The sequence below is a fragment of the Martes martes genome (genome assembly GCF_963455335.1).
Source record: "Martes martes genome assembly, chromosome: 16".
NCBI classification, from domain to species: Eukaryota; Metazoa; Chordata; class Mammalia; order Carnivora; family Mustelidae; genus Martes; species Martes martes.
The window spans coordinates 15,418,314-15,435,233 of NC_137904.1; the positions used below are offsets into that span (position 1 = coordinate 15,418,314).

Here is a 16,920-nt window from a genome sequence, read left to right on the forward strand (position 1 = left end):
GGCTTCAATTACCAGGAAAAATCTGCAGCCCCCAAATGTACCAGCGCCAGCTTCCCTCCTTCCCTAATGGGGAAGGCAAGAGGGTACCATGCAGCCAGAGTCATCTAGACAATTCTCATTAATTCATGCCTTTCTCTCATCTTCCTCCCGAGAAGCCTGGAAAGGGTCCAGATACATCTCAGAAGCAAGTCAGACTCCCTCATGTGGTGCGCAGAACTGGCTTTGAGTTTCCTCTGCAGACCCCACCTGCTGCCTCTCACTCCCTCCTCCCCTTCCTCTTGCTGCAACCACATTCGGTTCCTCAACCACGAGATGCTCTTCCTTGCCTCCGAGCCTTCACTCATGGCACTCCCCATGCTTGGTGGCTCTTTCCTTCCATCTTTAACTTCTTTGCTCCTACTTCAAATCTCAGCTTCTATGTCATCTCCTCAGTGGGGTAAGGGGAGAGGTGGTTCCTGAACCGTACTAGCTAGCTCTGTGCTCCCAGAGTACCAGGTCTCATTGGTAAGTGACTGACTTCCACGTCAGTCCGTAAATTTCGCCAGGGCAGGGTTATGGTATCTTAGGATGTCTCGTTCCCTGTTGGGAGTCACCTGTGCTCAGCGAAGATCCTGGGACATCCCAAGCAGGCTGGCTCAATGAGTTGAATGGTTTACATTTTCTCCCTATGGTAGCCATGAGGGTAAAGATGGCCAACCCTTGGTTCTCCAAGGTAATGGTTGGAGTGGGTCATGGCTGACAATTCCCCTGTTCCCTCTGGCTGACCCCCTTCACAGATCAGCCTCTTCTGAGAAGCGCATAGTGAGTTTAAGATCAGGTGTCCCTTGAAGGCAGAAGAAGGCCCCCAAGAGAGAGGACCCAGCAAAGGACAGGGGCCCATGAAGGTCCTGGTTAGAATACCTGAGCTGGATAGTCGAAGAGCCACTGTTCCCTTGGCTTTTCTTCATAGGCAACTACACCTTCTGTCATGCTGTGCCTCACTGTGGCCCTCATATGGGCAAGCACACGGTTCAACCATATTTCTACCTGAAAAAGAACTCTGAGTGAGATGCTGGGTTCTGAAGAAGGTATGATCTTTCACCCGGAGGGAGGGAAGAAAATGTACAACCGTGATGGCTACCAGAAGGCATAGGGAGCCATTTTGTTTCTGGACCCAGGACACTGATGGGTGAGAACGAGGCTCAGTTAATTAACAACAGGCCCATTTGGAACACACAGGTTACAGCAGCAGGTTAAAGGAGGCTTCATTTAAGGAAGTTTTAATCTGGGTTGAGCAAGGTCAGTAAGTCCTGGGTTCTCACGAGCTCTTCCACACTGAGGCTGGAGATGTCAGCCAGAATTTTATTTTCCAACTAAATGCTTTCTGGTCTACCAAAGGACACATCCAGAATCAAACCCCAGGGTTCCTTCTTATAAAACTAAGAATGTCTGATCATTTCCTGGAATTAGAATTGCTTTCCAAGAAACACATGGATGAAGGGAGACCTCTATAAAAGATCTTTTCTCCAGGTATGATGCTAGACTCAATTAGAAGCCCCAGGGACAATGCTGTGTTGGATCACTTAGCATAAGAAACAAAGAAGGGCTTATACTTTAGCTGTGATGGGAGAGGACAGGAAAGAGGGTTAAGGAGGGAACCATCCCATGTTTTGTGCTTCTTGAATTGCACAAGGGAAACTTAGAGGTGATAGTTCCTGGAGTGGGATGGGATCTGGCTCTCCCAAGGCTGGGGTTGTGGGAGGAAGGGACTCTGAGCTGTATTTGTACAGAGAAATGACATCTCAGGAAAATGGCCGATTTCAAAGAGCACTTTCTCCAGGGGAAGATGTCAGCATGCCAGATTCCCCTGTGGGGTGCCCCAGGGGTTGTCATGTTAAAGCCTCCCAGTGCTGCTAATCATGTTTAAAGTCCTTTTCTCATTGACAGGGTAGTTGTTTATGTGCATTTTATTCCTCTCCATACAGGTCTTTGGTTAAGAAAGACAGATGGATATTGACATGTGTCCTTCCTGGAGAGAGGAGAGCAGGAACTAGGAGCTTCTCCGATGTCAGTTCAAGTCAAGAGGAGCTGGCAGTCCCAGGACACAGACAGCAGTTCTGGCCCAAGGTCAAGGTGGCCATGCTGAAGGTTGAGGCTGCCTGTATTTGAATGCAGACACTTGAGAGGGAAAGGGGATGAGGAGGGAGGGAACAGGACTTCTACTCTACCTGACCACTGCAGTCACAGGGCTCACTGAAGGCTACATACTCTCCTTCCTTGCTGTACATGCCGAGACTTATCTTGGTTGGTTGCTCACCAGCGTCCAACTGGAACTGCATCTTCGCCATATTGTCAAAGAGTTTGGAAAGATGGCGCTGGACCTACGAAGGGAAACCACGCCAAAGGATTGGATGATGTTTCCAGGAAGATGCTCATTAGTACTGTTCAGAGGTCTACTGTCTGACAGCCATTAGAGGGTTGGATACCAAACACTTAGAGGGAAGCTTGTGGGAATGATGGTGGTATGAGGTCAGAACTGAATGAGCTGGGTAGGAGTGGTCAAAGGAATATAAAGTTGGTGGGAAGCATGGACTAGCCACCACCCAATGAAGCCACAGAAGTTGGATTCATGTCTGTTTGCATCTAAATGGGAATGGACTGGAGGAAAAAAAAAATGATGGTTAATTCGTAAACCCTCTTCCTCAGGAGATAGGCAGATGAGAGCCTGCAGGAGGGCAGTGGTGACAGTGGCCTCTGGAAAAAGTCACCCAGCTTTTGGAAACATTTTGGAAACATTTGAAAAGCAAGCATTCTCAACTCAATCAGAAAGCCCGGCCGTGCCAGGACTTCTCCCTTGTGTGTTGTCTCATGGTACAGAGGCCCTTTATGGTAGTGTCCCAGAGGAATGTTTCAGGAGGGTTGCTGGAGAGCCACACTATGATCCTGAGGTGAGGGAGATGGAAGGTTGGAGAGGAAAAATTTATAGAAAGCTGCTCTTTGGTAGGGCTTTTTGAGATATAGGGAGTGCAGACTCGTGGTACCCTGAGTTGTAACCCCAAATCTACAACCAGCCTATGAGGAGAAATTCTACGTGTGTTGAAGTAAACTGTGAGGTACTTGAGGAGAACCAACCCACAGTGACAGGATGAATATCTTGATGGGATGGATCCTTCTTTATCCGAGAGGGAGAGGGTGGGAGAAGTTTTAATAAAGGAAACAGGAGTAATTATGAAAAACGCCATCTTGTTATCAAATAAATGAAAGAACCAGGAACGCTACAAAATACGAAGTGAAGACGAATTGGTAGTGGTAGGAAAATAATGTAAGGAAACAACAAATAATAAAGGGCCAAATCAAGACAAACAAATTCAATATGGCAGATGAGCTTGAGGACCTATGGAAGAATTCCAAGGAAGAGGGGGTAAGAGTTGAAAATCTGTGTGAATATATGCAAACATAAACGAATGCACGAACGTAATGTATATAGCAGAGAAGACCGAATCTCAACTTATGGAAACATGAAGGGGAAACTAACCAGAGAGATGGAATAGAAATAGTATTTTAAGGCAGACAGAAAGAAAGTGTTTTCAAGATCACAAAAGCCCTGGTTTTTCAGATTGGGGAAAAAAAAAAAAAACAACAAAACCTCATCATGTGTTGGAAAAATGAACAAAGTATATAAATGCATACAGATTTTCTAGAATTAAAATTTAACTTAAATTTTGATCTCTAAAGAGATCCAAACAGAAAGAAATTAGAATCCAAGGTAGAAAGATTTGGTGGGGGGTGGGGCGGCCGGAAGCAGGTAGACCTCAGATGATGTCTCAGGTGATGTCTTAGATGATGTCTCAGATGATGTCTCAGCACTGCATCTGAGGGGATGTGAAGAGAAACAGCCGTGACCCGTGAATTCCAAACTCAACCATTTGATCACTCACCCGTAAAAACAGCAGAGGGTCACAGTTACGGAAAGAATTAGGGGCTAGCCTCTCATGCTTCATCTCTCAGAATGGGGAGCAACTTAAGGATTTACTCAAACAAAGTGAGAAATAAATAAAAAATACTTAAGAATGAGTGCATCATGTATAAAGGGTCTGGCAGTGATCTCTGACTTTTCCTATGCATGGAATTAATGAACATATAGTTACAAAGCAGAATGTTAGTGGGATAAATATTTCACCTCCACCATACCTGGGCTGCTCTGGAAAGAATTCCATCTATAGGAAAAGAAAAAAAAGACGGGGGGAGGCTTTACCTCTAGGGATAATCTCTCTTTAGTACTTGCTTCTTATCAGCAAACCCAAAACATCAGTTCAGGAATTGGGAGAGTTAGTTACAAAGAGAGAAAACGAATGCATGGGTGCCATCTTTTGGCTCCACGAGAGAAGCTCTCGTCCATCGTTGGTAGCGACGCAAAAAGCTAGGACGTCTATGGAGGGAAAATGGGGCAACATCTAACCCAATCCCATAGCACTTACCTTTGACCCAGAAATCCCACCTCTAGGAATGTACCTAGAAGGCAGACCTCCAACAGTACAAAACCCCTACGTTATTCAGTGCCGTATTATTTGGAATTATAAAATAATATAAACAACTTCTGGCCAAACTATAGTATAGCCCACAGGGTGTGATGCAGCTGTATTAAAAAAAAAAATGAGGAAGATATCTTTAAATGGATAGGGCATGATTTCCAGGACCCATCGGTACAGGAAAAAAAAATGGCATTCAAGTAGATACAGCACGCTACCTTTTGTGTGAGAAAGGAGGGGAAATAAGAAAAGGTACGTGTGCAAATGTAAATGTACATCCGCTCATGTGTGCACTCAGAAATGAGGGGGATCGGTGACCTATAGGAAGTAGAGGGGAGGGAGAGGAGGAGGAGTGCTGCTCACATACCTTTTGGCACAGTTTGACTTTAGAATGCTACGTATTCAAACAATCCAGTCAACGAGGGTGGGAACCAACCCCCAAAACTCAAGGCAAAGAGAAAGAAATGAACTTGACTCTACTTCAAATGAATAATGAAATTACACCGAATGGGGAAAAGAACTCATCGGAGTCACTTCTGAACGGCGTATTCTGACTGGCTAGCTTCAAAGGAAAAGCGGAGAACTAGAAAGAAATCTTGAAGCCTTGTTAGGGTGAGAAGTGAGGAGAGCTACAGGAGCATGAAGGGGAGACATCATCCCTCCCTCCTATCGGTGGCTTGGGAGACTCAGACCTTTGGTCTGGGAAGGTCACTCTCTCTCTCCAAGTGTGGTCCCCAGACCAGCAGCATCCCATGGGAATCCCTTAGAAATGCAAATTATCCAGCCCCACCCAGACAGACAGAACCATCTGGAGATCTGGGGGGAGGGCTCAGAAATCTGCATTTTCCCAAGCCTTCCCGGTGATTCTAAGGCACCAGACCCCGCCCCCCAAGTGACTGTCAACTCCAAATACCAACAGCGTTCCAATTAGTTACTCTAATATGAAGGGGAAAAAATAAAAAAGCCAACTTTGTAGCATAGTGGCTATTTTACAGATGAGGGAAGTTTGTCAAAGAGAAGGGACACCCAACCGAGGCTACCTGGCCAATGAGTGGCCAGAGCCAGAGGCTAGAACCCCAAATTCTGAGCTCCTCATATACACTCTTTCCACAAAAATAATAAAATATTGAGTGAATACAACCTTCAGTCTTCTCCCCCGTGGAAATCTGAGCTATAACTTTGGACAGCGATGTACTGGATGTCTCTTCAGAGTCAGAGCAAAGGCGTTCTCTGTAAAGGCTTAGCGCCCCCTCGACCTTTCCCAGCCTCCGAGTTTCCCTTTTAGGGGGCAGTGGCCACTGACAGGCCAGGGGCATCAGAGATGCTGGTGGGAGCACAGGTCTGAAATACGCACACTGCTAGAGAGAGGAGGCGTGACGGGGAACCTGAAACCCTCCCACCAGGAGCCCCCTCTCTCCTTCTGGATGTTTCCACGAGCGCTCTCCCAGCTTACCTGTTGTGGCGCTGTGCCGTTGGAAAGGGTGTCTAACAGGTCAGAAGAGGACAGAAAGTAAAACCTAGGGAAGGCGAGCCTTTTGGTATCTAGGTACTCGGCCAGGGCCTTCTCACACAGGTATAACCTGAGGGCACAGACACAGAATTTCCTGATGAAGTCGGCTTAGACCCACAGGTGCACAGACTCGACCAAAATGCAGACAGATGCAGCGTATGCAACATAGGCAGATTCGGGGCAAGAAACACGTATGGGTACTTGCAAATATACACACTGGTGCATTTCTACCAGAATAAATGCTTCTAATAATACCTCCCATTATTCTACAGGCAAATCAAAGTGTGTGTGCACACACACACTCACTCGTACAGTTCAAGGAAGCATCTCGGGGACAGAATCCGGAAAAGGAAACATCACCCTTCCCAGGACAAAAAGCGGCAGCAGCGAGCAGACTGTCACCTGCTCTGAAGGTCTTCCAGTTTTTTGTAGAGACCTGGTTGGTTGGTGGCTCCCACCACGTTGGGCGTCTTCTGGGCGGCATAGGCTAGCTCTTTAAAGTCACTGTCAATGCCTTCAAACCTCTTGGAATCCTGAAATAAACACGTGGGGGAAAATGAACTTTTGCTTTCTTGGACTCGGGGATCCCCTCGTGAAGCAAGTCAGAAGCTGGAACCGGTGCTGAGGATGTCCTAAAACTCGAAGAAGGAAATATCTTGACCTTGAAAGAACTTCAGGAACTATCCTGAATGTTTTGGTCCTAAACCCCCTTTCTGTTTTTGAAAAAAGCACAGAGGAGTGCAAAGAGGTTTTGTGTACGTAAGTAATCTATCCACCACTGTGTCTCCTCAGTGGGAAGCTCAATTTGAGAACTTCGAAAAATATTTGTTTATGCATTTATTAAAAAAAAAATACTATTTATTTTTGGAGAGAGTCTGTAGAGGGAGGAGCAGAGGGAGAGAAAGAATCTCCAGCAGACTCCAGCTGAGCACAGAGCCTGACACGGGACTCGATCCCAGGACCCTGAGATCGTGATCTGAGTTGAAATCAAGAATTGGACACTTAGCTGACTGAGCCTCCCCAGCGCCCCTGCTAATTCATCTAAAAAGTAACAATATTAAGCCCACAATGGTAACATAACATGCTTTTATAAAAAATAATTGTATTTTCCACAACAAAATAACTTAGAGAGAAGGCAGCCTTGTTTCACTTTATTTTCCCCCCAAGATTTAATGTCTGACTTAGGACAAGACCAGATTTTCTTTCCTGCTTGGCATTCAATCTGTTGTGATGTCACGTGTCTGGAAACCTCTGGAGAACTCCCCTGTGTGCGCATGGAAAAATGAGAGTGAAAAAGGCAAATAGCATCTTAGCATTATTACTAAGACAGTCTTGACCTTGAGGCTTCCCTATGAAGGTCGGGGTCCGGGGACCACTCTTTGAGAACCGTTGGCATAAAACACGTAACTTGCTGCATAGGACGGACAGCGGGTCCGGTGTTCCTCCTGGGTCTGTGCAAAAGTTGATGTAACCAAAGAAAGATGTTCTTCAGCAAATGTGATGTCGAATTAATTATTGTTGTTTTCCTCAAACACACAACCACTCTACAGTGTCGACGGAATGCCCAGGACAATGACATATGCAGGGTTTAGCCCAGTACCTGTGGCATTATTATTACGTGACAACACTCATATCAGCATGTGCTATGGGCATAGCTTAATTACATCCCTGAAGTGGGGACTGTATTTGTCCCCGTTTACAGGAGAAAACCGGAGCACAGAGAGGTGAAGTAATTTGCCCAACATCCCACAGCTACAAGTGGGAAAGCTAGCCCCTCTCCCAAGAAGATTTAAAAATAGCATGGCAGGGGAAATTATGACTGCTCCATGAGGTGTTCTGCTCACATGGAAGATGAGAAAGTATCAAGGTTATCGATATATCAGAAATATGGAACATAAATGCTCCGACGGAAAGAGCTGGAAAGAAAAATCATCATTACAAAGCGAGCAATTATGTAAAAAATCTGTCTATATGTGAAGCCAAATTGGGAGACATTCATGATGAATGAAAATAGTTACTAGTGAGGGTGTCAGATGACGACCAATTTCATTATGGTTTTAAACTGTCTCTGTGATTGTACTGTTAATACAGAGAAAATAAATGCGTTCCCGTATTCCGCACACGGACCTATGTGCGCCACTGTGGAGAAGCCAGTGATATTCATTCTCTCTGACGTGTGGTTGAAAGTTCTCCAAAGCCTTCTTTAGAGTCTCTACAAAAGTCTCCACTTCTGCCCTCACCTCCTCATTAAACCCACTCTTCTTCAGTCCCTCGCACTGGGGAGAAATAAAATCTGGCTTATTCAATTTGGCCTCATGACAACATCTCTCTCGGAACTGTTTCCGGCTATTTTTCATTCCAGATGTACAACCTGTAATCTGCATTAGGGCATGAAAGACGCCTTTGCGGGATGAGCTGGAAAAATACAACGTTGGGACGGAATGCGCTTTAACTTTTTAAGTGGGGCCTGAAAGATACGTGACGTCTTGGAAGCAAGCTAATTTGGAAGCAGAGAACTTGCTGTACCGAAGGCAGACAGGAGAATGTCTGCAAAATAGAAAATTAAAAAAAAAAAAATTAATGAATTAGAGTCCATCGAGAGGTGGGTAAGCTAATGGCACATAAATTAGGACAGATTAGAAGGGGGTGATCAACCACAGGGAAGGCAGTAATGAGGAGAATGCAGATTTTCGCGAAATCATTGCTCAGGACGGAGCGGAAGGCTGGTGTTTTGCAGGTGGCACAGGCCAGACGTGTTCAGCTCCCTGCTGAGAAGGAACTTGCGTTTGCCTGGGAACAAGGCTCCCTTCCAGTGGGTAGCTGCTTTGTAATCATCTGTGGGGCAACGCAGAAGGTTCCTTTCTTGCATATACATTTAAAAAAAAAAGAAAAAAAAAAAAAACCCTGAAACACCAGGCTCTTCTTCCTTTTTCCCACCCTTCCAGGGAAAAACTAATTGGTGTGCATTTCACCTTCTCTTTCCCTCTGCCTGACTTTTGGTGACTTGGACGGCCCATGTTTGCGGGAGGTACCTTAGAGTGAAGCCAAGGCCGGCAGAGAAGGAAAGTGCTAGAAGATGCGGCAGAGAAGGAAAGTGCTAGAAGATGCTAGAAGAACTGGGGACTCCTCCCTTGACTCGGATAAGGGAAGAGAGAGAGCAGGAACTCCTTAGCAGGTACCTGGGGCAGCTGAGCCCGGATGTCCTCGGAGCCCATGAATATGCTTTCCAGGTGAGACCACGTGCGCTGCACGTGGAACCAGGCAGAGATGACGGCATCGGCCGTGGACAGCTTCTTCTGCCAGCCAGACACGTCCTCCAGGAAGAAGGCGATGTACTTGGACATCATCAGGTTCTGCAGCTGGACTTGGTTGTCCTCCAGCACCTCGATGAGGTCCTCGTCCAACAGCAGCTGGGGGACATTAGTCCGTGGGTGGGGCTCGTACCGGAATTCCCTGCCGGCCCAGGTGGTCTGCAGCTCCTTCAAGGTCTTCTCCATGGCCATCTCTTTCACGGCTTTGTCCACGATGCCCCGGACCTCGTCCTCTAAGTGGTGCAGCTGGAGCTGTAGGAGATGGGCCAGGGTGGCGCCCTCGTCCATGGTGAATGTCGCGCCCGTGGCCTGTGTCAGCTGCCTCCAGTGCCGCTCCCGGAGAGCCGGGTTCTGCAGCTCGGCCACTGCCCTCAGGGAGCTCAGGGTGTTCAGCACGGTGCTCTCCAGGCCCGTGAACGCGTCCCAGGCCCTGACCTCCTTGTCGAGGTTCCGGATGTGCCGGGCAAACCGTTTACACTCCCACTCCAGAGCCTCCACATTGACCTCCTTCCACCGGGTGGTCTCCCAGGCATGGATGCTGGAGGTCACCATCCCGATGGTGTCCCAGAGCTCCTTCAGCCGGCACACCTCTTTCCTGCATTGCTTCAGCTGCCGGTAGTCGGGAACGTTGACCTCAAACAAGTCAGCCGCCTCGGAGATGGAGGCCATGGTGCATTCCATCTGCTGGATCTCCGTGTGCCTGGCATCCAGAACATGGTGAGGGTCAACGCTATCAAACCTATGAGACACAACGTGTTCCCTTTGTGAGTATAGTGCCCAGAGGGCTCATGTCCTGGAATCACCCAAGGAATACCAGTTCAAATCTTTAAGTGCTTAGTATTTCAGCAAAGAGCAAAGAGCAGCAATTGTCACCGAAGCCTGGGAAGAAAAGGTGCTCAGGGTAGGGTAAGCACGGCCAGCTGCAGAAAGGCCATTCAAGGGGAACATCACGCTTGGCTCCTGTCTTCACATCCGAGGAGGTAAAATCACTCCTCTCCTTTTCCACTGGCCCTTGTTCAAGCACCCTTTAGACTCAGCTGCCACTTGCTGGCTCCTGGAGTGTCTGACACAAGAGGGCACTGTCATGTTACTGTCGATGCTATCCATGCAGCCACAGCTCTGGTCCGGAGCCGCGAGTGGCAGGGGGTCTAGAAGCGAGAGAGCTGGCACTTACAGCCCAACCCTAGACCCCATCTGGCATTACTCCCTCTGGAGCACTGGTTCTCAGTCTAGGTGTCATGTGTGAATCTTCTGGAAGCTCTGAACGCCTCCATGCCCAGGCTGCTCCTGAGTCCAATTAAATCAAACTCTTTGGGGGTGAGACCCGGGCAAAGGCAGTTTGCTTTCGAGCTCTCCAGCTGGTTCCAATGGGCCAAGTTGGTGTCCTTGACCCTGGTGAAGCTCACACTGGTGCACTCCCTTCAGGCAACAGCACCTTCCAAGTTTGGGAACCACAGGTAGAAGACCTTGAAGACCTAGCGTAAGGCCCTCACCAAGGCCCTGTACAGTCACTGTCCCATTCCTTCACTATGTCCCTTGAGTCAGGCTCCTCATTTTCTTAAGTCCCTCCTCCGAGTTGTCCTTGATCTCCCTTTCGCCCACTCTGGCCTGCTCTCTCCTGCATCCTGGGTGGCCTGGGCTTCTGGACCCAACTGCTATGGACACTGTATCTAGTTTTTACAGCTGCACCTCACATTTCCTCACCCTCTTCTCTCCAGGGCTCAGGGCATGGCCCCACAGTCCCTCACCCTCACCCGCTTTACGGTGCTACCCCTCCAGACCAGCGTTCCTGGCATAGCCTCTGCCCCAACACAAGAGTCCAACATGCAGGGCTGCCTGGCTGGCTTAGGGGTTCATCATCAAGGGGAAAGTTGAGAGGAAATGAGTGGCTGGAGAGTTGGTCATGTCCTCCAGTCTAATGTGCACGCATGTGTGTGTGTATGTGTGTAATGTATGTACATGTATGTTGGTTGGGTAGTTTGGTGCAGAAGGGAGGAGGGCATACAGAGTCCTATTCTTGAACTGCCTCTTGTCTCAGCTGTCTTTGGAAATATTTGACTTGACGGATGGAAAGTAATCCTAATTAAAGTCATTTACCTGAACTGCTCACCACTTAAGCCTAATTACCATGCAACACAATAACAGTAATGCATACCATTAAATTAGTGTCAGATTAACTTTGATGCTTGCTAGGTTTGATTCTGCTTGTTTCACCTAAATAGTTCTTGGCTCATGTGCTACAGTTGTGCATTTACATCTTAAAAGAATGAGACTGAACGTCATGGCATGTCTTTGCTATTCTCCAGCTCCAGAGAGTTCCAGAACAGAACAGGAGGTTGAAGTCCTCAGAGCTGAAGAGGGTCCTTCGTCTATACAAGCAAGGCACCTTCCCCCCCCGGGAGAGCAGTGGAAAAAGAACCAGAAGGAAAGCGACCAGAAGGAAACCTAACCCTAAGCCTTCCACTCATCGTTGGGGCAAGTGGTCCAGCAGGAAAGCTCACCATGCATGAGTGACCCTTATGCTTGGTCTTCATTTCCAAAGACTAACTGTCAGGGTGCATAGGTTCTATTTTTTATCGTGACCAAAGTGGCTTGCAAAGTGAATTTCGCCTCTTGCTGTAGAAGATCTGCCAAACAAACTCTAAAAGTCCACATTGTTTACCTTATAAATGAGGCATAATTCAGGAATAACTTGTTAGGTAAGCTGTGAGCTCCTGGAGTGTTTGGGGGTATACACAGGAGAAAACAAATGGTCTTTTTCACCGTTCTTTCCTTAGCACATGTGAACACCCTTAAATCACTATCGGCTCCTTGAGTATCTGGAAGAAGTGATCCTTTGTCAAATCTATTTCAAACTTCATCTACCTCTTGGTGTAACTTTTATTTACAGTTTAAATTTATGGACAGTCATTTCCTGTGCACACATAAAAGTTAATTTGACCTAAATAACAAAAAGAATCCCTAGATGTAAGGGCAGGTAACCCTCTTCCCATTTCAAAACTCTGGTGCACATTGTGAGGATATTCACAGAGCTGATTAATGAGCCTAATAAACTGAAAGTAGTTCTCCAGACCCTAGGGGAACAATACAGTATAAGAACAAGAAAGCATTTGGAGGGAAGGGGGTGTAGTAAGTCTTTAAAATTGAAATAATAATGTAAAAGTATTTTAATCTAAAAGAAAAATGTCTGGAAAGTTGGGATGAATAGAATGGAGAGAAATGGGTATTTGGTGCTCATGTGTATCACTGCAGAAAAACCACTGACTTAGGCCTGACCTAGACAGAGGCATGGAGAGAGGCAGAGGGAGGAATGCGAGAACTGAATTAATTCTTGGGAAGCCAGCAGGTGGGACACGTTGACCTCAGAACCATACCTGGGCTTCCATGATGACACATGCATCCCAAAACTCCCCTCCCCCGACCTGAACATGTGATCTTCCAGTTCTTTCCATTCAGTGGCCCCGTGTCGGTAAGCAGATGAGTGTTGCCTTCCCCTTACTGGTCCAGGATGGAAGACAGAGAATGGTGCTGGTCTACCTGCTCATCTCCTGTACTCGATCAATCCTGCTGATTCCCCTCCTAAATCCCTTCCAGATCTGTTCTGTCTCCATTGTCATGGCCATGGCTTCAGTCTAGGGCTATTGCTTCTCACCTAGGCTGCTGCCATCACTGTCCCATGGAGCACTTGACCTTGGGTCAGTCTCACTCCATCCCGTTCCCTGCAGCCATGGGATAGTGGTGTTTAGACTGTGTTGTCCTCATACTTAGACTCTTCAGCGGTTAATCACGGTCAAAGCGTGGTTGTGTGGAGCTCTTCATTCTCAGTTCCATGTCCTGCAATTTTCTTACTGTTTCTTACATTCTCACCCTTTTGTGCCTTTGCCCAGAATGCCCTTCCCTCCCACTCATCTTTTTCCAAATGGCTAATCTGCATTTTCACATTGGCTCAAGGACCATCTTCTACAGGGGGTGTGGACGGCCACCTCAGGGGAGGTTCCAGTTGGCCACCCAATGAACATGTTTGAGTACTTGTGTCTGAAATTGTCCCTGAGGTCAGGCAATATGTATTACCTTAAAATCCCAACACTTACATTGTATTTTGCCAACTCCATTGCTGAGACCTCAACCTCTTCTGTTCTATGGAAGCCTCAATCAGGTGAGTCAGGTTAACTGGAAGAACAGGATCAAGCTGAACTAATGACATGTCTTAGGACACTGATATGTCCATGCAAGATTTGGTGACTAATTCTGCCCTCTTTACTCCACTATTGAAGAGACAACAGATACTATGCAAGCAAGACAGAGGCCCTTCTTTCCTCCTGTCCGCTGTACTGGGCTATCTGGAGAGCTTTGCTTTCTCTAGCTGTCATGCAGGATAGTAGCCAAAGGGAGGGTGTCTTCAAGAAAGCTCTCTCAACCGTTCACAGAATCTGGTAGCCAGTCAGTTGAAAACATTAATGGTCTCCATTGAGTTGGACCTCATTAAGATCAAGTGCTTTGACTAAGAAACTGCTGGGTAACCTTGGTCTCGATGTGGGTATGATGACTGGATGTCATGGCACCATTCCTTAAGGTCAAGAAGACTGCACTCAAGGTCAGGAACACTGAACCAGAGAAGGCCACTAGGAGTGTGGAACATTCCTTTCACTCAAAGGGGGAAATTCACCTCTAACTTCAAGAGGTGTGGAAAGTCTCTGAAACTGAGGGTGATGATTTAGCCAATTACTTCGAAGTGAGGGAGCTCAGCTAGGAATATGCTGATACAGCTCAGACTTATGAACTACAGAAGGAAGTCACACTTGAACACGAAGAACCTCAACTCAACTGACCAGACCTCACCCAGCATCTGACAGGCTGCAAGACCCTAATGAGACACTTTCTTCTTCCTCCTCAAAGCCAAGATCAGCGTGAGCTAGACCTGCAGTCTAATCAAGGACAGAAACTTGCACTCACAGAGGAGTGCACCAGGGGCTGCATTTTAGATATTCATAAATAATCTAAAAGGGAAGGAACCCGATTTAAAATCCTTGGCCACATACAGTGCCTTAAAATGTCAAGCACACACATTCACATAACACCAAACTAAGGAACAAAACGAGGCAGGAGTTGATTCCCACTAAGACTCCCTTCAGCACTAAATCCACAATTCTGCTCCAGCCCTGATGTTTTCTTGACAAGAAGAGAAACGCATCACAATTGAAGTAATGTTTGCCTTTCCACGCTGCTGTGAGCAGTTCTTTTCAAAGTATTCTCTTGCAAAAATTCATCTGCATGTCAAATTAACAGATGTGAGCTTGGAAAACCCAGCTAAGAGAAGCAGTATCCTCCCAGCCAGCAGATACAAGTGCTAAGAAAGAAAAGAACAACGCAGCTATCACATTCAAGAAAAACACCACCAGCTGATCAATACAGATACAGGATATAACTATGAAGGAGGGATACACGTTTCCAACAGACACACAAAATCACACCAGCAAATGGGCGTTGTTTACTTTCAAGCAGGTATGAGAAGACCCCCTGGGAATCTATTTCCCCAAATATCTGTGGAGTTCCTTTTTTGAAAAAAAATTTTAAGGGACAGTTGATGCAAAGATATTGACGTCACTGCTTTCATGGCTGTTGCCTTTGGTGGATTGTTACCACAGAGCGGTACTACTCAGCTTGATAACCCACCTCCCTCACCAGATTTGCCTCTGCATGATCGGTGTTGAATTTCAAAAATTCAGTTGTGCTTCCAAAGGAGAGTCCAGAGAATAGGTCTCAGACATTGAAAGAATGGTCCCAGATGGAGTTTTGCCAATAGAGCAATAGATATTTCCTTGGAACAAGGGCACAGCTCTGAAGGCAATTATTCTAGAGGGATCCAGATCTCATTTGGAATTACATGTCCCGGAATGAGGGCTTGAAAGGGAACCAGTGACCTCCCCCTAGGGCAGCAAGTCTTAAACTTGGCCGCACACTGGGATCACCCGAGGGGCTTTACAAACGACTGATGCCAGGTCTTGGCCCCAGAGAATCTGATTCAGTTGGTCTGCGAGACAGACTGGACATGGGCAATTTTAGAGGCTCCCCAGGTGATTGTGACGTGCGGCCAACAGGGTGGCACACTGCCTTAGTCTCGTGACGGATACACGTTCGTCTTATGCAGAGTTGACCCTCTGTCCTGCCTGCCTCTTAATGCACTCCTCTTGTTCTCTCTAGCCCCAAGTAATTGGGACAGGAGCTGCTTAATAAGTGTTTGGTGAGTGAATAAGAAAAACACGTAGGTCCTTCCTGTCTGCCATGGTGGGGGACTGACGGGTCCAATTTGCCTGAAACAGAGGGACTTCCCTGGAAGTGTGACTTTCAGCGCTAAAACCAGAGCCATCAAGGGAAAACCGGGATGGTTGGTCATCCTCATGCCAGATACTATGGTATGCACTTGTAAAAATTAGTTCTTTCACTCTATCAACAACCTATGTCAGCAGACACACGACCCTGAGAACCAGCTTGTTCTGGCTGGAGCCCCTGCGTTGAGCAGTGGACCAAGCACAGACCCCTGGACACTTACTTCTCCACCTAGGGAGGATTTGAGCTAAACTTGTGCGTGTCTGTGTGTGTGCAACGTGGACCCATCTGAATGACGCTGCCTGGTCCTTTTGTTGTCTGAAGTAAAGACCCCTTCTCACAAGTGGGGGCGGGTCTGAGCAGTACAAAGCAGAGACAGAAAGAACTCCATCACCTCATGTCCTTTCCCTAGGCTTCCAAGACGCCTTCCAGAACTATTTTCCAATTCTACCAGCCACTTTTTTAAACCAAAAGAACACAAGTCTGCGAGAATTTAGAATACGAATGGCTTTGTCAAAAACTTCATGTTTTGATCACAGAGAGTCCTTCGACAAACCTGAAGACACAGAGTTTCTAGACTTTTAAGGGCACGGTTTTGTGCAACCTTTGGGTCATCTCATCCAGGCCATGACGGGGCTCTGCCCACGTCAGCGCCACGTTCTAACGAAGACCCAAGTGGGAGGGAAGACTTAACTAGTCTTCATCTGCTAAGAGAATTCAAGAACTCAACCGAAAGACCCTCAGTTACCCAAAGATTGCCATGTTGATAAAGGAAGGAGCGGGTGCGTACCTGAAGGGGGCTTCCCTGCGGAATTGCTCCCAAAACTCCTGCTGTTCAAGGTCAAAGGCTGAGCACCTCTGGCGGAGGAGGGCCACTTCGTTTGCCTGTAGTGGTGCCACTTGCTGCCTCACGGTGACGGCCATCTTTTTCACGTTGTTCCACTTCTCAGGTAGCTCCTGCGAAGACAACCTCCATGTGGTCAGACCCACATCATGCTCCCCCTCGCCCGCAGACCCGACGCTGGATGGCACCTGGATGTCTTTGGGTCGCCCACAAAGCCATGCTGTGATGTCATGGTGTCATGGGCTCCCTTCCCCTGACCCATTTCTCCCTGGTCGCCTGCCTGCCCGGCTCTCCCCTCCTTCTGACTCCTCCATACCCTTCTTGCCCTCTACTGCTACCCGGGCAACCTGTGCCGTTTTCTGTACTTTCTCAGAGCTCTTGACTATTTTCTTTCATGCTTCACATCTCCTTAGTCCATCT

General features: G+C 47.3%; 1 protein-coding gene across 2 annotated transcripts in view; it reads right to left on the reverse strand.

The window, feature by feature from the left end:
• Positions 1 to 16,920, reverse strand: part of DNAH9 (dynein axonemal heavy chain 9) — a gene marked incomplete at its 5' end in the record, with an annotated part of 326,297 nt that overhangs the window by 231,417 nt on the left and 77,960 nt on the right. For both annotated transcript variants that reach the window (XM_080827022.1, XM_080827021.1), the window contains 6 exons: positions 901 to 1,026; positions 2,208 to 2,360; positions 5,962 to 6,088; positions 6,421 to 6,551; positions 9,198 to 10,068; positions 16,447 to 16,613. In XM_080827022.1, coding sequence (XP_080683148.1) covers positions 901 to 1,026; positions 2,208 to 2,360; positions 5,962 to 6,088; positions 6,421 to 6,551; positions 9,198 to 10,068; positions 16,447 to 16,613 — 1,575 coding nt within the window. The remainder of the gene's footprint in view (positions 1 to 900; positions 1,027 to 2,207; positions 2,361 to 5,961; positions 6,089 to 6,420; positions 6,552 to 9,197; positions 10,069 to 16,446; positions 16,614 to 16,920) is intronic.